This window comes from Salvelinus alpinus, chromosome 6 (genome assembly GCF_045679555.1).
Source record: "Salvelinus alpinus chromosome 6, SLU_Salpinus.1, whole genome shotgun sequence".
Taxonomy (NCBI): Eukaryota; Metazoa; Chordata; class Actinopteri; order Salmoniformes; family Salmonidae; genus Salvelinus; species Salvelinus alpinus.
Window position 1 is genome coordinate 59,730,271 of NC_092091.1, and position 21,413 is coordinate 59,751,683.

The window sequence follows — 21,413 nt, forward strand, 5'->3', positions numbered from 1 at the left end:
GGAGGAGGGTTGGAATTGTGACATTAAAAAAACAAGAATCGACAGAAGAAAATTCATTTGTAGTTCTAAACATATTTAGGGTGTTTTTTACTCACTTTTTGTCTCTCCCACGACATTATTCCTCTCTCATACAGCGCATGGCCAATTATGCAAATTAGGTGAAGGAGTCATTTAGGGACTTCTAGCAACTTTTAGGACAGCCAATAGCTACTTTCCTTACTGAGGAGTTGGCAACACTGTTTGCAACCCTACTTGCAAGGGGTACCGGTGCTCGAAGACCCGCCGTCCCTCGTTCCCCTTGAGCCTGTTTAGGGATCAGATCTGTTTTATTTTTTACATAAAAGTTGTTTGATTTAGTTTAGTTTATTTATTTATTTATTGATAGTTGTTTTGGTATTTTGTTCCTTTATTGGGAATCTTGTTTGCATCCTGCACAGTAGGTAGCGGATTGCACGTTAAATTGTGCGATCGCTAATATAACATAGAAGAACTACAATAACAACAGTAAGTACAATGTATGGTTCTGAATCACAATTCAAAGGTAACGCGTACCAAATTCACCACATGACTGATGTGATTGGTATGATGATTTCCACCTTTTAATCGGTTGATTGTAGTGTAATCGGTTTCGGGTTTCTGCAACAAATACTTTTTTGTTGAATTCGAAAGTAAATCTTTTGAACGACACAGAGGATCTGCCTGCTAAGCTACCAGGCGGAGGACATGTTGCTGGGCGTTGGCCTCTAAGGTTAGTTTTGTTGTTTTTTGTATTTGATTTAATGATGTGTATCGTTAAATAATTGCCATATAAAAGACTACTGTGGTGGTAGACCAATATATTGTAATTCAATTAAAATTAGCTGATTTTAAGAGTGTCTAGCCTTGTTGTGGCCTATAGGTTTGCATTCACTAAAACAGTTTAGCTTTTTAGCTATATGTATGTAGCAGACATTGTTTTAGTACTCGGTCTCGAGACTACATTTTGAGTGTCTCGGTCTTGTCTTGGTGTCGGACACAATCGTACTCGGTCTCAGACAGTGACGACTCATATAGGAGTGCACTTTTTGTAAAACACAAAAGGGCCAGTGGTGTAGTGGATGCTATGCGCAGTTATACGCTTTATACCCACTTTTTTTCAGTGGGCATTGCGTAATCTCATTTCTTAATCCCCACTGATGTATATCAAAGTCGTTTAGTGGAGGTATATGAATGATCAATTATGTAGTACAATAGTGAAATCACGAGCAAAGTAGCCTACACAATTGCAAAACACGTGAAATATATTCGCATGCGCGCCGTACACATTGCCCAGTTTCAGGGGAATATCATCTGCATTCAGCAAGAGCGCGCAGGTATGGGATCAATATCATGCCAAATGTATTGTGAACTCACAGCATGCATTTTGTATTCGTGTATCATGATCTGTACAAATAAGTACCAATCCACAAATGTAAATCACCAATCCGCATATCTCTGCTATGTGCAAATCTTTATGGAAGTCATTTTACAGAAGGCCCTTGGAAATGACCTGCATATCTGCAGTTATAAAACAATTGTAATGCAATATATCAATTTACAAATACAAATCAAAAGGTGTTTGTTTGTGGATAGGGAATTACATTTGTGGATTGGTACTTATAGATCACTACCTTACAAGTTGTACTTAATAATACGTGTTTCACTACTTATTTACTACGTACATGAGTGGTAAGTCAGGACTGATGTTGACTGGTTTCCTTATATGAATTGTAACTCAGTAAAATCTCTGACATTTTTGTATGTTGCATTTATATTTTTGTTCAGTGTACATAATATTAAATTATCTTTATAATGTATTTCACTTAATTTTAGGTCCCACAGGCTGTCCCAACACATTATGACATGAAAGTGAATTCTGACAGTGTAAAAGGCCCTTAGTTGGCTCTAAAATGTTGTATTCTATACTGATTTGAAGAGAAACAAGTTAATGTGCTTGATAAGATTAAAGACTCTCTCAGGGGACCTTATTTACATTTTAGGGGACCCCATATGGGTCCTGGACCCTAGGTTTGGGAACCACTGTGCCCACTGTACTACTAACCTCTCTCCCTGCTTGCTTCAATGCTTCCTCTCTCTGTGTATCTATTTGCCTCCTTCATTGCAGCCTGATTCACCACCGTCTGTCTCACTACTCTCTATAAAGAAAATATATTTTGTTAAGAGAACTTATAGTAGCCCATCTTTTGATTATAGCTAGCTTAATTTCAGGCTCTGTTCAACGTTAGCTTCTAATGTCATCCTTCTAGCCATCTAGTTATAGCTAGCTACCTGGCTAATAGCCAGAGTTCTAGCTAGCTAGACATCTGACTGAAATATCAGCGACTATTTACCAGTTGTACACTCATTTTCCGAAAGTCAGGGGGGTTTGGGTGATATCTGTTGACACGGCAGGAGTCGAGGGATGTTAAAAGAATTCCCACTCACAGTGGCATTGTAGGTCTGGGCTGAGGTACACTACATGACCAAAAGTATGTGGACACCTGCTCGTCGAACATCTCATTTCAAAATCATGGGCCTTAATATGGAGTTGGTCCCCATTTTGCTGCTATAACGGCCTCCATTCTTCTGGGAAGGCTTTCCATTAGATGGAACATTGCTGCGGGGAATTGCTTCTATTCAGCCACAAGCGCATTAGTGAGGTCGGGCACTGATGTGGGGCAATTTTACCTGGCTCACAGTCTGCGTTCCAATTCATCCCAAAGGTGTTCGATGGGGTTTAGGACAGGGCTCTGTGCAGGCCAAGTTCTTCAAGTTCTTCCACACCGATCTCGACAAACCATTTCTGTAAGGACCTCGCTTTGTGCACAGGGGCATTGTCATGCTGAAACAGGAAAGGGCCTTCCCCAAACTGTTGCCAAATAGTTGAAAGCACAGAATCGTCTAGAATGTCATTGTATGCTCTAGAGTAAAGATGTCCCTTCACTTGAATTAAGGGGCCTAGCCCGAACCATGAAAAACAGCCCCAGACCATTATTCCTCCTCCACCAAACTTTACAGTTGACACTATGCATTCCAGCAGGTAGCGTTCTCCTGGCATCCGCCAAACCCAGATTCGTCCGTCGGACTGCCAGATGGTGAAGCGTGAGTCATCACTCCAGAGAATGCGTTTCCACTGCTCCAGAGTCCAATGGCGGTGAGCTTTACACCACTCCAGCTATTGCACATGGTGATCTTAGACTCGTGTGCGGCTGCTCGGCCATCCAGCTCCCGACTAATACTTATTGCGCTGACCTTGCGTCCAGAGGCAGTTTGGAACTCGGTAGTGAGTGTTGCAACCGAGGACAGATGGTTTTTACATGCTTCAGCACTTGGCGGTCCCGTTCTGTGAGCTTGTGGGGCCTACTACTTCGCGGCTGAGCTCGTTGCCCCTAGGTGTTTCCACTTCACAATAACAGCACTTACAGTTGACCTGAATACCTGTTCTTCTAGGTGCCCAGCTTGTCTCTGTCTGAACTACCTTCACTGCTTCTGCATACGATATGTTACACTCACTTCTCACCTGCTGCACTTCCACCTGTCTTTTCATCACTGCACAACTCCGATATGCCACACTATGGGCGTCCCCAAAGTTACAGCACTTTAACTGGACCCCATCTCCACATTCCTCATATGCATGTTCTCCCCCCACACTTAACACATCTCCTTTTGCCTTTACACACCGTGCCCAAACCTTTGACAATTATAGCAACGCAGTGGTTTCTGAACATAAGCTCGCACATCGTAACTCATATGCCCAATCCTAACTTTTCCTGGCAGTACCCAGACCCTCAAAGTTTAGTAGCACCGACAGGCTATCCACCTTCTTCCCTTCTCGTGTCATCTGGAGGTGCTTTGCTTCATTAAGAGAGCATTCCCTTCAAGTGGTCTTTTATTTATTTAACGTTAACTATTTCTGGAACTCCCTTGACTCACCGCCGTCCGGTTTTATCCGGCATGCTACTATCAACCACACGTTTACATACCTGCTTGAGTTTGAGCACCTTTTTGATGCTGTTTAGCATTGATATATACCACCACCAACAAACTTCCATCACAAAGAACTTAATCGGCTATATGGCCAACAGCCGGCGCTTATGGAAAGCACTGTTGTTCATTGTTGGTTGATAAGTGTATTTCCCGTTGATCTGTTCTGTCTGTAGGTGTGACCCACTGCCTCTAAAATGAGTCTCTCTGGGGAGAGAGAGGAGGGGACCACTGCCTCTAAAATGAGTCTCTCTGGGGAGAGAGAGGAGGGGACCACTGCCTCTAAAATGAGCCTCCCTCAAGACATCAGCTCTGAGAGGTATAACATTCATTCTGAAATATATATTTTCTTTTATGTCATATTTTTTTAAAAACAGTACATGCATACACGTACAAAGACAACATACAGACGCACACAAACATCAACGACATCACACCTGCCCAGACTCACCTGTTCTCACCCCTATCTTCAATAGCTGCATTACCTCTCCGCCACAAGTCCTCAAATTGCACCATTTTGTTTCTCTCCGTCACCCACACTCTTTCAATATTTAGATAATGAAGCCTGTGATTTTTCCATTGTCTTAACGATGCTATTTAAGTATACGTTTTTTCAAGATGATTGACGAGAAGAGTATAAGTCCAACCCATCGGGTAGCTCACTGCACCCTCATATTTTGTGGCGGCAAGTAGCCTAGTGGTTAGAGCGTTGGATTAGTAACCGAAAGGTTGCAAGATCGAATCGCTGAGCTGACAAGGTAAAAATCTGTCGTTCTGCCCCTGAACAAGGCAGTTAACCCACTGTTCCTAGACCATCATTGAAAATAAGGATTTGTTCCTAACTGACTTGCCTAGTTAAATAAAGATTAAACAAATTATATAACATGGCTTAAAATATGCAGACAGATGGATTAAAAGTACATTTACATTGTAATACTTCTAACAGCCAACTTTCTAACTCTGCCGATAACTTTTGAACTTTATAGCATTCCGAGAAAGCAAGAATTATTGAGTCATTGTTAGTTTTACACTTAAGACATGACGTTGCCGTTGTGCAATAGAATTTGTGAAATTTGTCTAATAAATTCCATACATTAATTTATACAGGATAAAGCGTACATTTTCATTAACTAATTTCGTAAGTTGTGTTCCAACATTCCCTCCATCTTGTGCCAATATCAGTTATTTTCAAGTCTTGTTCCAATAGTTAATATTTTTTTAACTAAGAGATTGTCAGTTGGACATCCTCTCTGCAAGGTTTTGTATATCTTACCTATGATATGAACATCCTTTTCTGACACAAATAGGATTCCCTCAAGATTGCTCAGATGTCCAAAATATGTATACATTCTGAGTTACAGTTATGCAACTGTTGAAACGTAGTTGTTGAGATGATCTGTCTCCCTGTTTTTGTTTAGTGTCCAGCAGCACCAAGCAGAGTCACCTACACCCAGCCTGGTATCAATGAAGAGTGACAACTCAATGTTTCTTCCACCTACTTTCAACCAGGAAACACAAACAGTTGACAACGGGTATGATAAGATATAAGCTACGCTTGGGTAGACGATGGGTAATTGATGAAGCTTGGGTAGACGATGGGTAATGGATGAAGCTTGGGTAGACGATGGGTAATGGATGAAGCTTGGGTAGACGATGGGTAATGGATGAAGCTTGGGTAGACGATGGGTAATGGATGAAGCTTGGGTAGAGGATGGGTAATGGATGAAGCTTGGGTAGAGGATGGGTAATTGATGAAGCTTGGGTAGAGGATGGGTAATTGATGAAGCTTGGGTAGAGGATGGGTAATTGATGAAGCTTGGGTAGAGGATGGGTAATTGATGAAGCTTGGGTAGAGGATGGGTAATTGATGAAGCTTGGGTAGAGGATGGATAATTGATGAAGCTTGGGTAGAGGATGGGTAATTGATGACACTGGAAGTCACATGTTAATGTTTCCATGGCTTTCTCTCCAGAGTCAGAAAGAGAAAGAGAGCAGAGTCACCTACACCCAGCCTGGTATCAATGAAGAGTGACAACTCAATGTTTCTTCCACCTACTTTCAACCAGGAAACACAAACAGTTGACAACAGGTATGATAAGATATAAGCTACGCTTGGGTAGACGATGGGTAATTGATGAAGCTTGGGTAGACGATGGGTAATGGATGAAGCTTGGGTAGACGATGGGTAATGGATGAAGCTTGGGTAGAGGGTGGGTAATGGATGAAGCTTGGGTAGAGGATGGGTAATGGATGAAGCTTGGGTAGAGGATGGGTAATTGATGAAGCTTGGGTAGACGATGGGTAATTGATGAAGCTTGGGTAGAGGATGGGTAATTGATTAAGCTTGGGTAGAGGATGGGTAATTGATGAAGCTTGGGTAGAGGATGGGTAATTGATGAAGCTTGGGTAGAGGATGGGTAATTGATGACACTGGAAGTCACATGTTAATGTTTCCATGGCTTTCTCTCCAGAGTCAGAAAGAGAAAGAGAGCAGAGTCACCTACACCCAGCCTGGTATCAATGAAGAGTGACAACTCAATGTTTCTTCCACCTACTTTCAACCAGCACCCCGTAAATGAAAAAAGGTTTGATAAACATAAGCTCATAAATCAAATAACTATGGCATAATAGAACAATGTCCAGAACACTATTGCTGTAGTTCTTGAATAAAACGGTTTATTACAACTCACTGTATGGTTGTAAGAAATGCCTAATAAAAACACTATTTTTGAGATGTAAACAGCAACATGCATCTCATGACTTGTCAGGACATAAATAAAGTGAATATGACAATGCATTGCAATAACACTCAACTTATGGCTCATTTATGCCTTGTGGTTCATTTGCATTGAACAAGCAGGTTGAGAAAGACCTATAAACTGTTCTCCCTTCCTCATCTCTTTAGTGGGCTAACGATAGACCTGTGTGCCCTGTGTGAAAGAGGGCCAAAGGCTCAAGGATCCATCCCCTGTGGACACAGTTACTGCAAGCAGTGCATAAGCGTCTTGGTCTCACCTAAACCTCTCCAACATCAACACGCAGAGTCAAGTCACTACTACGCTGGACCTGGAGATGTGGCCTGCGATCTCTGCACTGAGAAAAAGCTCAAAGCTGTGAAGTCCTGTCTGATCTGTACTGCCTCCTATTGTGAGAGCCACGTACGGCAGCATTACACAGTAGCAGCACTGCAAAAACACACCCTGGTGGAGGTGACAGGAAACCTGGAGCAGAAACTCTGCCAGCTGCACCACAAAGCTCTGGAAGTCTTCTGTAAGACCGACCAGATACTCATCTGTAATATGTGTGCCGTGGAGGACCATAGAGGCCACAGAAAGCGCTACATAGAGGTAAGAAATGATGTTCTGTATCTATTCTTACTAGAGGAACACAACGTTGAATAACCATCTCACTGGGCAAAAATGTTGAATCAACGTTGTTTCCACGTCATTTAAGCAAAGACAAAATAAATGTGACGACATTGAGTCAACATGGGAAACTGACTGGCTTTGAAAAGTCATCAACGTAAAAGCATTTTGTCTTATTTTCACCCAAATTTTAACCTAAATCCAATGACATGTTGACATGTTTTGTTAAATTCACGTTAGTTGACAACTCAACCAAATGTAAATCAAAACTAGACGTAGAACTGACGTCTGTGCCCAGTGGGATCTAGCCTTGTAGGCTGAACAACTTTTTAATCTTTCTCTTATCTTGCGGTCTTGTTTATATATTGACAGCTTTTTCACAAGATTGCTTTCTTCTTGTAGAATGCTCTCAATAAGTGATATCTGCCTTTTTTTCAGATCCCCATGTTGTTGGACACTTCATCTCTACTAGGACAGTCACTGAAAAACATGAATGATTTGAATCTCTTCAAAAATCATCTGATCCATTGTTACCCAGAGTGCTTTGAGACCCAGCTGGACAATGAAGATGTTCAAGATTTGGTTGAGAAGATGCTGGAGAGTTTTGGAACCGAGGGTGCCTTGAAGATCACACTGAACTTTCTAGACATAAGAAGTAAGACTGCAATTCAGACAAAGGATCAAAGGGGGTTACAACCACCATCTCTTATACTTCTTCAACCTCCAACCCCCATTTATCGAAATCACTTTTAATGAGTAGTGTCTTGATAATCTAGTTTCACTTTTGAACTACTGTATCTTCTTGTTTTGTGGTAACTAATATCAATTGTATTATTTTCCTAGATAAAACTCTTTGGAAAGCCAGAGAAATTAAAACTAAACTGGGGCAGAAGTTTCAACAAATATTTGAAGGAATTGGACACCATGGAAAGCAAACTCTCTTAAATGACATCTACACAGAGCTCTACATCACAGAAGGTGGAAGTGGAGAGGTCAATAATGAACATGAGGTGAGACATATCGAGATGGTTTCTAAGGAACAAACCACACAAAAGACCGCCATCAAATGCAACAACATCTTCAAAAGGTTACCTGGACAAAGAAAACCTATCAGGACTGTGCTGACCAAAGGAATTGCTGGCATTGGAAAAACAGTTTCTGTGCAGAAGTTCATCCTTGACTGGGCAGAGGGAAAAGCAAATCAAGATATTCATTTCATATTTCCTCTTCCTTTCCGTGACCTTAACCTGAAAAAGGGTCAATATAGTCTGATGCAACTTCTGCAATACTACTGCCCAGATCTAAAAGATATTGACAGCATTCAGTGTGGTGAAATCAAAACTCTTTTCATTTTTGACGGTCTGGATGAGTGTCGACATCCTCTAAATTTCCAGAACAATGAGGACCTGTATGACATCACAGAGCCAACCTCAGTGGATGTGCTGCTGACAAACCTCATCAAAGGGAATCTGCTTCCCTCTTCTCATCTCTGGATAACCACACGACCAGCAGCAGCCAATCAGATACCCTTTGAGTGTGTTGACCAGGTGACAGAAGTAAAAGGTTTCAGTGACCCACAGAAGGAGGAGTACTTCAGGAAGATAATCGGTGATGAGGACCTGGCCAGCAGAATCATCACACAGATGAAGACATCAAAAAGCCTCTACATCATGTGCCACATGCCAGTCTTCTGTTGGATATCAGCCACTGTCCTTGAAACAATGCTAAAAGAAACAAAGAATGTCGACGTTCCCAAATCTCTGACACAGATGAACACCCACTTCCTGCTCATCCAAACCAGTGTGAAAAACAAAAAGTACAACAAAGCCACAGAGGAAAACCCTCAGAAACTGTCTCAGTCAGACAAAGGCATGATCCTTAAACTAGCAAAGCTGGCTTTCCAACAGTTGCAGAAGGGTAACCTTATCTTCTATGAGGAAGACCTGACAGAGTGTGGCATCGATGTCACAGAGGCGCCAGAGTACTCAGCCTTGTGTACAGAAATGTTCAAAGACGAATGTGGGCTATACCAAGACAAGGTCTTCAGCTTTGTGCATCTGAGCATTCAAGAGTTTCTGGCAGCAGTATATGCTTTAGAGTCATGGCTGGGGAAGTCTGAAAATGTGTTTGAGGAATCATTCAAGTGTGACAAGTTGTCTGACTTGCACATGAGTGCAGTGGACAAAGCCTTGCAGAGTAAGAATGGACACCTGGACCTGTTCCTTCGATTTCTTCTGGGCCTCTCACTGGAGTCCAATCAGAATCTCTTAAAAGGCCTTCTGACAAGGAGAGGAGGTCAAACACCGAGCATTGAGGAAACAGTCAAGTACCTTTCAGACAAGATTAAGATGGAATCCTCACCAGAAAGGATCATCAACTTGTTCCACTGTCTGAATGAACTTGGGGATAACTCTGTAGTTGAAGAGATCCAGACCTCCCTGCGATCAGGAACTCTTTCAGAAACAAGGCTACAACCTCACCAATGTTCAGCCCTGGCCTTTGTGTTACTGATGTCAGAGGGGTTGCTGGATGAGTTTGACCTGAAGACATATAACACATCAGCGGAAGGTCGTCTGAGGTTGCTGCCAGTAGTGAAAACCTGCAAGAAAGCATCGTAAGTTGTGTTGTATAATGAGATGCCGGACACCCGACATTAAACTCAGAAAATATAGGTCTAGATTGACCATCATCTGAGCTACTCTAAACATTGCATTTGTTTGAAGTAAGAGACTTCTTTTTCATTGTGTTTATGTATGTCATATTATTATTACGGTTTGGAATATCTAAAAGTGTAATACATCTCTTTAGACTGGCTGGCTGTGACCTCACATATACATCCTGTTGGACACTGGCCTCAACCCTGCAGACACCAAACTGCCCCCTGGCAGAGCTAGACCTCAGCTACAATGACCTGGGAGACAGAGGAGTGAAGCTGCTCTGTGCCGGAATAATCAGTCCACTCCACAACATACAGACACTTATGTGAGCATCCACTGTGTGTGTGTGTGTGTGTGTGTGTGTGTGTGTGTGTGTGTGTGTGTGTGTGTGTGTGTGTGTGTGTGTGTGTGTGTGTGTGTGTGTGTGTGTGTGTGTGTGTGTGTGTGTAATGTTCAAGTGTGTCCTCTTCTCCACTGCAGTCTAGGTCCATGTGGTCTGACAAAGGGTTGCTGTTCACATCTGGCCTCAGTCCTGAGGTCACCCAACTCACAACTGAAACAACTGGAGCTGAGATACAACAACCTGCAGGACTCAGGAGTTACACTGCTGTGTGCTGGACTGAAGGATCCAAACTGCAAACTGCAGACACTAGGGTAAGTGTGTGTGTGCACGCTGCATGCACATGTTTGTTTATGTTCATGTACTATTGTGTGTGTGTAAGTAAGATCGTGTTGGCTATTCAATGTTCCTCTACTCCCTCCAGCCTAAGTCAGTGTGGTCTGACAGAGGGTTGCTGTTCAGATCTGGCCTCAGTCCTGTGTTCAACCAACTCACAACTGAAACAACTGGAGCTGAGAGACAACGACCTGCAGGACTCAGGAGTTACACTGCTTTCTGATGGCCTGGCGGATCCAAACTGTAAACTACAGAAACTAGGGTAAGTGTGTGCGTGCACGTGCCTGCCTGTGTGTGTGTGTTAGGACTAGTGTTGCACGGTATACCAAACGTAGGTGCTTTTTTGATACTTGACATGAAAAATGGTTCTGTACTAGAATTATTTTTACTTTTTTACTTTACTTTACATTCCTCCGGCCTGCCCCACTTAACCTGCACTGGGCTGCATCATGTTAGCTTCCCACAACCTGCACTGGGCTGCATCATGTTAGCTCCCCACTTAACCTGCACTGGGCTGCATCATGTTAGCTTCCCACTTAGCCTGCACTGGGCTGCATCATGTTAGCTTCCCACTTAGCCTGCACTGGGCTGCATCATGTTAGCTTCCCACAACCTGCACTGGGCTACATCATGTTAGCTCCCCACTTAACCTGCGCTGGGCTACATCATGTTAGCTCCCCACTTAGCCTGCACTGGGCTGCATCATGTTAGCTCCCCACTTAGCCTGCATCATGTTAGCTCCCCACTTAGCCTGCACTGTCCTGCATCATGTTAGCTCCCCACTTAGCCTGCACTGTGCTTCATCATGTTAGCTCCCCACTTAGCCTGCACTGGGCTGCATCATTTCAGCTCCCCACTCATGCTGCTTCAGAAAACACACTTGAATAATGCAACACGGCATTGAAACTTTTCATTACCAGAGACGTGGACTCGAATCATGTCACTTGGACTCAAATACTACTCGAGTCGCAAATTTTGCAACTTGACTTGGTAAAAAGAGCAAACATTTGCCACTGGACTTCGACTTGAGCATCTATGATGCGTGACTTGACTTGGACTTCATCTGAATGACAATCTGACCTTCATATCGGAGTGCTGCAGGTTCTGTGCGTTCTGTTCTGTGCCTTGACCAACCAGATTCACTGAAATCACACGTCCCGCAGGCTGGACACAAAGCAAGTCGTCTAGCAAAGCGCAAAGCGTGTGCCCCTCTCCACTGTCTTCCGGTATTTATTTAGCAAACCTTGATAACACTCCCGACAGACACAAGAAAGAACTCTTCACAGAAATGTTGCAGCAGCCTGGGAATATGATTTTCTTCAGCAGCAGGCTACAGCTCCCTGTCCCTTCTTGCACTCTGGCCGGGGTAAACGAAGGGGGAATGTTATGTAGCCTGTTTATAGCCCATTTATCTGTGTTAGGAGAAAATGTGAACGAGATCAAATTTGTTTTAGTCTATATTCAAACTCGGGCTGGCTAGGCCTCCTTGACTTTTTCAATCCAAAATTGTGAACTGAAATGAATCAAACACAATACAGATTACATAGACTGTGCGAGTTACTTTTTTAATTACATATGCAAAGGCTCGGCCCTCTTAGTTCTATTGTCCCACTGCAATGGTTGTCTCTGTGTCTGTGTGAAGGAAACGCCTGTTAGTCTTGTTTTAAAATATAATTCATATGAACATGTACAAGGTTGCTGCAGTTTGACATCTTCCCTATGTCCAGAAGTTGTTACAGATTCTTTTTTTAAACTATGTGACCTGATTAGAAAATCTCTGGTCCCACTCCCATCTTTGCCCATAGAATAAACGTTTTTACAACTGATTAATCACTGTCATACCCTATAGGGTCCTGAATATATACATGATTAGGTTACCAGAATAGGAAAAGCTCCGGGGAAAACAATTTGCCGCACCACTCTGGAAACTGTGCTGCTACCTCTGCATCAGGGCATCATCGGTCCCAAAAATGGTTGCGTTCGGTTTCAAGGACTATGCGGTAGTGGGAAAAAATGGTTCCAGTTTGTAAAACATGTGGGTCCAAAACCACTGATGCATTGCAATTTGAAAGAAATTGGCATAAAACACTTAACCATTGACTTGAGGACTCGAAATTAGTGACTTGTGACATGACTCGACCTGAGCTGTGGAACTTGGGATTTACCCATTATTACTTGGGACTTGACTCGAGACTCGAAGGTTAAGACTTGAGACTCGCTTAGGACTTACAAATTGTGACTTGGTCCCATCTCTTAACTACTGTTTGCAAAACAATGTCCATTCATACAGACTAGAACACTTTACAATGCAAGAAGATACTGGTAGCTTCCAGCTTTTGTAGGCTAACTTTCCTTACAGCTGAAGATAAGATCAATTCACTACCTTAGTACTTTGTTTTTGATAATCAATTAAGCTAAATATGCTGATTTTCAAAGCTGATTACCACCAAAAGTTTATTAATTTACTTAATCTCACTTCTCTCCCAAATATGATCTATTGCCTCAGCGGACTAAGTGTGTGTGTGTGTGTGTGTGTGTGTGTGTGTGTGTGTGTGTGTGTGTGTGTGTGTGTGTGTGTGTGTGTGTGTGTGTGTGTGTGTGTGTGTGTGTGTGTGTGTGTGTGTGTGTGTGTGTGTGTGTGTGTGTGTGTGTGTGTGTGTGTGTGTGTGTGGAGTGAATAGGGCACGTTATGCCTCGTCCCAAATGTAACAGAAACAGATTGTTTGTCATCTGTAGCCCCATGCTATCAGCCAAAACAAGCTCAATAACTCAATGCATGCACACACTCCTATTGAATATGCATTCACCTGCATTGTGAATAGGTCTAGGCTACATCTTGATTTACCCAGTTTATCAATAGATATTTACCTTTCAAATAAATGATTACCATTTTGTTGTTATGTAATTAGATTGGTAAAAACAAAGTCAAATTGATTGGATGACTGTATAATCGATTCGTTGGGCTGTCTCTGAAAAATGTTGATGTAAACATTTTCAAATGTAATGATATTGGACTCAAAAGATGGCCAACGATCGAACAGAGCAGTAGTTTATCTGTCTGGATCAAGTGCCATTCTGTGACTTTGGCTAATGTGTCTTCTTTTTTTGCCATGGAATCGTGATGGTATCGAGTGTGGTGATACTAAACCTGGTATCAGTAATCGAAGTCAAAATTCTGTTATCATGACAACACTAGTTAGGGCTGCGCAATTAATCTAATTCACATCAAAATTGCAATATTGACACGTGCAATATTTTGAAACGCCACTCAGCTGCATGTAACGTCCGTTTTTATAGTTTACTCTGTTTGTCGTCTCTCCCTCTCGCCTCTTGCAGCTGCTTCCCACACACATAAAGCCTCCTTCCCACTTGTAGATAAGTGTGCATGCTGTTCTGTTAATTCAAATGCAGTCAACCGATTGCTCCAAACGAATGATGCTGCTTTAAAAACAGCTTCTTAATATACATTTCTATGATTGAATTTTTTTTTTGCAGAAGTGTAATGATCTATTGTATATCGCAAATCAAATCGCAATTACACTTTCTGCCCATATCATGCAGTCCTAGTGTGTTTCTTTTGCTCTTTTTGTGTGTATATGTGTGTGTATATATATATATATATATATTACACACACACACAGTAAACATACCAACACACACACACACACACATACAGTGCAGTCGGAAAGTATTCAGACCCTTTCACTTTTTCCACATTTTATAATGTTATAGCCATATTCTAAAATGGATTAAATAGATGTTTTCCCCTCATCAATCTACACACAATACCGCATAATGTCAAACCAAAAAGAGGATTTTAGAAATTTTTGCAAATGTATTACAAATAAAAAACTAAATATTCAGACCCTTTACTCAGTACTTTGTTGAAGCACCTTTGGCAGCGATTACAGCCTCAAGTCTTGTACAAGCTTGGCACACCTGTATTTGGGGCGTTTCTCCCATTCTTCTCTGCAGGTCCTCTCAGGCTCTGTCAGGTTGGATGTGGAGTGTCGCTGCACAGCTATTTCCAGGCCTCTCCAGAGATGTTAGATTAGGCTCTGGCTGGGCCACTCAAGGACATTCAGAGACTTGTCCCGAAGCCACTCCTGCGTTGTCTTGGCTGTGTGCTTAGGTTCATTGTTCTGTTGGAAGGTGAACCTTCGCCCCAGTCTGAGGCCCTGAGCGCTCTGGAGCAGGTTTTCATCAAGGATCTCTCTGTAGTTTGCTCTGTTCATCTTTCCCTCAAACCTGACTAGTTTCCCAGTCCCTGCCGCTGAAAAACATCCCCACAGCATGATGCTGCCTCCATGCTTCATCGTAGGGTGGTACCAGGTTTCCTCCAGACGTGATGCTTGGCATTTCGGCCAAAGAGTTCAATCTTGGCTTCATCAGACCAGAGAATTTTGTTTTTCATGGTCTGAGAATCCTTTAGGTGCCTTTTGGCAAACTCCAAGCGGACTGTCATGTGCCTTTTACTGAGGAGTGGCTTCTGTCTGGCCACTCTACCATAAAGGCCTGATTGGTGGAGTGCTGAGAGATGGTTGTCCTTCTGGAAGGTTCTCCCATCTCCACAGAGGAACTCTGGCGCTCTGTCAGAGTGACCATCAGGTTCTTGGTCACCTCCCTGACCAAGGCCCTTCTCCCCCGATTGCTCAGTTTGGCCGGGGGGGCAGCTCTAAAACAAAGTCTTGGTGGTTCCAAACTTCTTCTATTTAAGAATAATGGAGGCCATTGTGTTCTTGGATGCCTTCAATGCTGCAGAAATGTTTTGGTACCCTTCCCCAGATCTGTGCCTTGACACAATACTGTCTCTGAGCTGTACGGACAATTCCTTCGACCTTGTGGCTTGATTTTTGTTCTGACATGCACTGTCAACTGTGGGACCTTATATAGACAGGTGTGTGCCTTTCCAAATCATGTCCAATTAATTGAATTTACCACAGGTGGACTCCAATCAAGTTGTAGAAACAACACAAGGATGATCAATGGAAACAGGATGCAGCTGAGCTGAATTTAAATTCTCATAGCAAAGGGTCTGAATACTTTGAGGAAAGTTTTTATTTAATCCATTGTAGAATAAGGCTGTAACGTAACAAAATGTGGATAAAGGGAAGGGGTCTGAATACATTCCGAATGCAACGTGTGTGTGTGTGTGTGTGTGTGTGTGTGTGTGTGTGTGTGTGTGTGTGTGTGTGTGTGTGTGTGTGTGTGTGTGTGTGTGTGTGTGTGTGTGTGTGTGTGTGTGTGTGTGTGTGTGTGTGTGTGTGTGTTTATCTGTAATTATCATGAATGCATCCTCAACATACTCGTGTGAACCCATGCTGCAGTCTAGGTCAGTGTGATCTGACAGAGGGTTGCTGTTCAGATCTGGCCTCAGTCCTGAGGGCAACCAACTCACAACTGAAACAACTGGAGCTGAGAGACAACGACCTGCAGAACTCAGGAGTTACACTGCTTTCTGATGGCCTGGCGGATCCAAACTGTGAACTGCAGACACTAGGGTAAGTACATCTGTTTAAAGAAGAACAATGTTGTGAATTATTTCTGTTATCATTATTGTCTGTCAAAGTCTGGTTTTGTTTATGTCACGGACAAACGTATACTGTAGATGCCACGTGGTAGATCATTACACCGACCTACACAGCTGTTGTGTGTGTCCCTCTGTAGACTGTCTGGCTGTGAGGTCACAGAGGATGGCTGTGCTGCTCTGGCTTCAGCTCTGAGGTCAAACCCCTCCCAACTGAGAGAGCTGGACCTGAGCTACAATCACCCAGGAGACTCTGCAGGGGGACTGCTTTCAGCTGGTCAAGGGGATCCCAGATGCAAACTGATGAAGCTCAAGTAAGAAAACAATTATGCAGACAGTAAGACCTGGTAGTGTGAGGTGCTTTTCTATCACATGAGTATGCATGTGTGTTCCTTGTTACGTAATAACCGTGCTGTTTTTACTACAGTGTGGATCACGGTGCAGAGTGCAGGCTGGTATCCGGGCTGAGAAAATGTAAGTCCTTTCAATTGTAATCAACTGCATCTTCAGAACTACAGATGTAGTAACTAATACATACTTCCACATACAAAATAGCATTTTATATGATTTAGTGTTTTTGTCGTTGAACAAACAATTTACCTATTTTTTTACATCATGTCTTACCAGTGTAAGACATTTTAATTGAGGGAGTAATGTGCAGTTCAAACGACAGCAAGGTGGTCACCCCACCACCGTTTTTGGTAAACAGCTGAGAGATGGGGCTGGAGAAATTGAACCACTTTCAAATTCATAGAGCTATGGGTGCAAGGACTGACAGTCAAGGAGATCCAAGTTGTAGTTTTAACCATGTTTTGAGGCTATACAGTGTTTGTTTACAATTATGTTGTTCACAAACATTGGAGTAAAACAAGCTTATATTTTGGGTTCTGATGGGGTACGACCATTGAACTAAGCTCATGAGTCATTTATTAGTTATATTCTTCAATGGATATATAATATACACTGAGTATACCAAACATTAGGAACACCTTCCTAATATTGAGTTGGCACACATACACAATCCATGTCTCAAGGCTTAAAAATCCTTCTTTAAGCTGTCTCCTCCCCTTCATCTACACTGATTGAAGTGGATTTAACAGGTGACATCAATAAGGGATCATAGCTTTCAGCTGGATTCACCTGGTCAGTCTGTCGCGGAAAGAGCAGGTGTTCTTAATGTTTTGTACACTCAGTGTATAGCGTTTAGCAAAAATAAATAGATGATTATCTTAAAAGTCCAAAAATGTATGTAGCAACTGCAGATTGCCCCTTTAACCATACCAGTGTATACATGCTGTAGAACCTCAAAGAACTCTGATTCTGGATTTAGCTCAAACCCTGTAGTAAAAAATAACTTGATGTCATTGGGGTAATAAAAAAAAAAGATTGTCAAAAACGACACAAAGTTTCCAGCCAGTAGGAGGGTGTTTGCCTGCTCTCCATGTTACTGCAAAATATAACTCACCGTTTTTTTTATACTTCTGATTACATCATTGAGAGTAACGCACTTAGTTTAACTACAGAACATAGAAAATGACTAGTTTAATTTATGTAGACACTGGTAGGGTGCTGGAGATAATGAATATGATAATGTGTCCCCATTGTCTACAGATGCCTGTCGGCTCACCATGGACCCAAATACAGCAAACGCACACCTGTTACTCTCTGAGGAGAACAGGAAGGTGACACGGGTGGACAAGGAGCAGCATTATGAAGACCATCCAGACAGATTTAAATGGCATCCCCAAGTTCTCTGCAGAGAAGGTTTATCTGGATCTCGATATTACTGGGAGGTGATGTGGGATTGTGGAAAGCCTGACATTGGAGTGACTTACAAAGGAATGAGTCGGATGGGATGGGGGTCTGACAGTTGGATTGGACAAAATACTAAGTCCTGGAGTTTGAACTGCGCTGGTGAAGGTGACTATTACTTTTACAATGCGGGAGGCAATATCACATTCTTCCGCGGTCCTGTTTTGCACAGGACCGTTGTATCTTTGTTGGTGTGTATCTTGACTGGCCAGCTGGTACTTTGTCCTTCTATAGTGTGTCCTTTGGTAAACAGAAACATCTTCACACATTCTACACCACATTCACTGAGCCCCTCTATCCTGGGTTTTGGATTTACCCAGACTCTTCCTTGTCTACATAAGTAGGGGTGCTGCAGCTGTCCCTGAAAAAATATAAATCATTTTCAAAAAAGTGACAGTATATAAATAAAAATATTTTTCCCTAAATTATATTACTCCTGTCTGAACAGACCAATAAAACTTATTAAAAATACTAAACCAGATAGAAAAAATCAGAGAATTAATAGCATCTAAAAAGTTTTTATCGTAAGCACTTCCTGTCAGGAAGGTTGCAATTTATGCAGCAAATATAGAACAGCTTGTTATGAACAAGGCAGTTAACCCACTGTTCCTAGGCCGTCATTGTAAATACGAATTTGTTCTTAACTGACTTGCCTAGTTAAATACAGGTAAAATTTTAAAAAACACGTTGTTGTCAATGGGAACTGCCATCTGTGGATTGTAATTCTATGGTTGGTTGCGGCTGTCAGTTTGCCGAGATAAGCTGGTTGGTTGCGGCTGTCAGTTTGCTTGAGATAAGCTATTGCAGTTTTTCCCAAACTTGGGGGTCGCCTGATTATAAAATTGCACTTCGTTCATAGAACCGGGGTTACCTGAGTAACCTCCTGTAGTCACAAAATGTTTTTTATTTTTTTTATTCCTAGAAATGTGGATCTAACTTAACGGTTTAAGCTACAAAACATTATGACCCCATCACTGAAAGCTAATACTCTCAGGAACACACACACACACACACACACAAAGGTATGTGGACACCCCTTCAAATTTTGTGATTTGGCTATTTTAGCCACACCCGTTGCTGACAGGTGTATAAAATCATGCACAGCCATGCAATCTCCATAGACAAACATTGGCAGTAGAATGGCCTTACTGAAGAGCTCAGTGACTTTCAACGTGGCACCGTCATAGGATGCCACCTTTCAAACAAGTCAGTTCGTCAAATTTCTGCCCTGCTAGAGTTGTCCAGGTCAACTGTAAGTGCTGTTATTTTGAAGGCGAAATGTCTCGGAGCAACAATGGCGCAGGCATAAGGTGGTAAAAATTGTCTGTCCTCGGTTGCAGCACTCACTACCAAGTTCCAAACTGCCTCTGGAAGCAATGTCATCACAAGAACTGTTCGTCGGGAACTTCATGGAATGGGTTCCATTGCCGAACAGCCGCACACAAGCCTAAGATCACCATGCACAATGCCAAGCTCGGCTGGTGTGCTGTAAAGCTCGCCGCCATTGGACTCTGGATCAGAGGAAATGCCTTCTCAGGAATAATGGTCTGGAGCTGTTTTTCATGGTTTGGGCTAGACAGTCTCATAGCAATACTTATGTAAATAAGGTGAGGTTTTCGCTTTATCATTATGGGGTATTGTGTGTAGATTGATGAGGAAAATGTTTTATATCATCCATTTTAGAATAAGGCTGTATAGTAACAAAGTGGGAAAAGTGAAGGCGTCTGAATACTTTCCGAATGCACAAGGGTGGCTACTTTGAAGAATCTCAAATATAAAATATATTTTGATTTGTTTAAACTTTTTTGGTTACTATATGATTCCATATGTGTTATTTCATAGTTTTGAAGTCTTCACTATTATTCTACAATGTAGAAAAGTCAAAATAAAGAAAAACCTTGAATGAGTAGGTGTTCTAAAGCTTTTGACCGTGTGTGTGTGTGTGTGTGTGTGTGTGTATATACACACACTATGTGTACAAAACATAAAGGAACACCTGCTCTTTCCATGAAATAGACTGACCAGGTGAATCCAGGTGAAAGCTATGATCCCTTATTGATGTCACACGTTAAATCCACTTCAACCAGTGTAGATGAAGTGGAGAAGACAGGTTAAAGAAGGATTTCTAAGCTTTGAGACAATTGAGACATGGATTGCGTGTGCCATGCAGAAGGTGAAAGCTGGTGCAACTATATTAGGAAGGCATTCCTGATGTTTTGTGCACTCAGTGTATATACTGTATTCCTCTTAATATTGTACAATCTGTATGTTTGTTCATTGGCCTGGGCTATAGGTTTGTATTCAAGTCCAGGTTGTTTTTATTGCTCTGTTTAGTTCTGTTATAATCTCCACCCGGCACAGCCAGAAGAGGACTGGCCACCCCTCATAGCCTGGTTCCTCTCTAGGTTTCTTCCTAGGTTTTGGCCTTTCTAGGGAGTTTTTCCTAGCCACCGTGCTTCTACACCTGCATTGCTTGCTGTTTGGGGTTTTAGGCTGGGTGTCTGTACAGCACTTCGAGATATTAGCTGATGTACGGAGGGCTATATAAAATAAACTTGATTGATTGAGTGTTTCACTGTCAGAGTAGCCACTCATTTCGGTCATTTGTCTGGTATTAGAAGACATTAACATAATGTTTTTTTATCATGTAAATGACAGAATTGCAGTTCTTTTTTTCTCCAGAACCTGATTTTTTTTGTGGGGGGGGAAATCCTAAAAACCCCTCTGCTTAACTGTATGCCACTATGCAAATGTGATTATAGATGCATGGAACGCTTTTTCTCACCCCCCCCCCCCCCCCCTTGAGTTTTTTGATTCCCATTATAATAAATTATTCCATGCATTTAATAATGCGATTATAGGGGATTTCAACTCATAACATTCTTCCCAAGGCTATGCTTGTCTACCCAGACGCATTCATGTTTGCAAAAAAAAAGTTGTCTATCTTTTCTGATTGTAAATAAAAACCGATTTTGTACGATGTCTGGCCTGTTCATTACCATGCTCCTTCCCTGACTTTAGCTTCGAGGACCTGACATTATGATATTAAAAGGTGGCATAGTTCGGCTATGTTATAATTCAAACCCCCAGCGTAACAAATAAAATGCACAAATAAGAATACTCTTATTAAAATATACTATCCAAAGAGCTTGAAAAACAAGTTAAAGTGGCAACACATTTTCAAGTTAATAACACATGACTTATAAATGAAGTTGTGGTAAAGTGTTATCGGATAGGGTAAGTATTCTTGGTGGTATAGTTATGTGTTAATATGGTCTGTACCTCAGAAGCAGTGGGGGCTGGTGGGAGGAGCTATAGGAGGAAGGGCTCGTTGTAATGGCTGGAGTAGATTAAATGGAACGGTATCAAACACA

General features: G+C 42.1%; 2 protein-coding genes across 7 annotated transcripts in view; both read left to right on the plus strand.

The window, feature by feature from the left end:
• The first annotated feature begins 368 nt into the window (after window positions 1–368).
• On the plus strand, window positions 369–21,019 carry LOC139579018 (NACHT, LRR and PYD domains-containing protein 3-like). Of its 6 annotated transcripts, XM_071407225.1 has the most exons (17): window positions 369–504; window positions 670–748; window positions 3,059–3,172; window positions 4,179–4,321; window positions 5,421–5,534; window positions 5,975–6,091; window positions 6,474–6,587; window positions 6,908–7,349; window positions 7,806–8,022; window positions 8,211–9,981; window positions 10,176–10,349; window positions 10,505–10,678; window positions 10,789–10,962; window positions 16,028–16,201; window positions 16,368–16,541; window positions 16,655–16,701; window positions 17,839–19,522. In XM_071407225.1, exons 4-17 carry the CDS (start codon window positions 4,200–4,202, stop codon window positions 18,381–18,383), a joined length of 4,359 nt encoding a protein of 1,452 aa, XP_071263326.1. In that variant the 5' UTR covers window positions 369–504; window positions 670–748; window positions 3,059–3,172; window positions 4,179–4,199; the 3' UTR covers window positions 18,384–19,522. The 6 variants fall into 6 exon arrangements, with proteins under 6 accessions (XP_071263326.1, XP_071263324.1, XP_071263327.1 ...); XM_071407223.1 differs by lacking the exon at window positions 3,059–3,172; XM_071407226.1 differs by lacking the exon at window positions 670–748 and having other exon boundaries at window positions 386–504.
• The window catches only part of LOC139579023 (NACHT, LRR and PYD domains-containing protein 3-like), a 72,667-nt gene continuing 51,876 nt past the window's right edge, over window positions 623–21,413 (plus strand). Inside the window, exon 1 of the mRNA XM_071407234.1 lies at window positions 623–748. The gene's annotated coding sequence lies outside the window, so the exon portion shown is untranslated. The remainder of the gene's footprint in view (window positions 749–21,413) is intronic.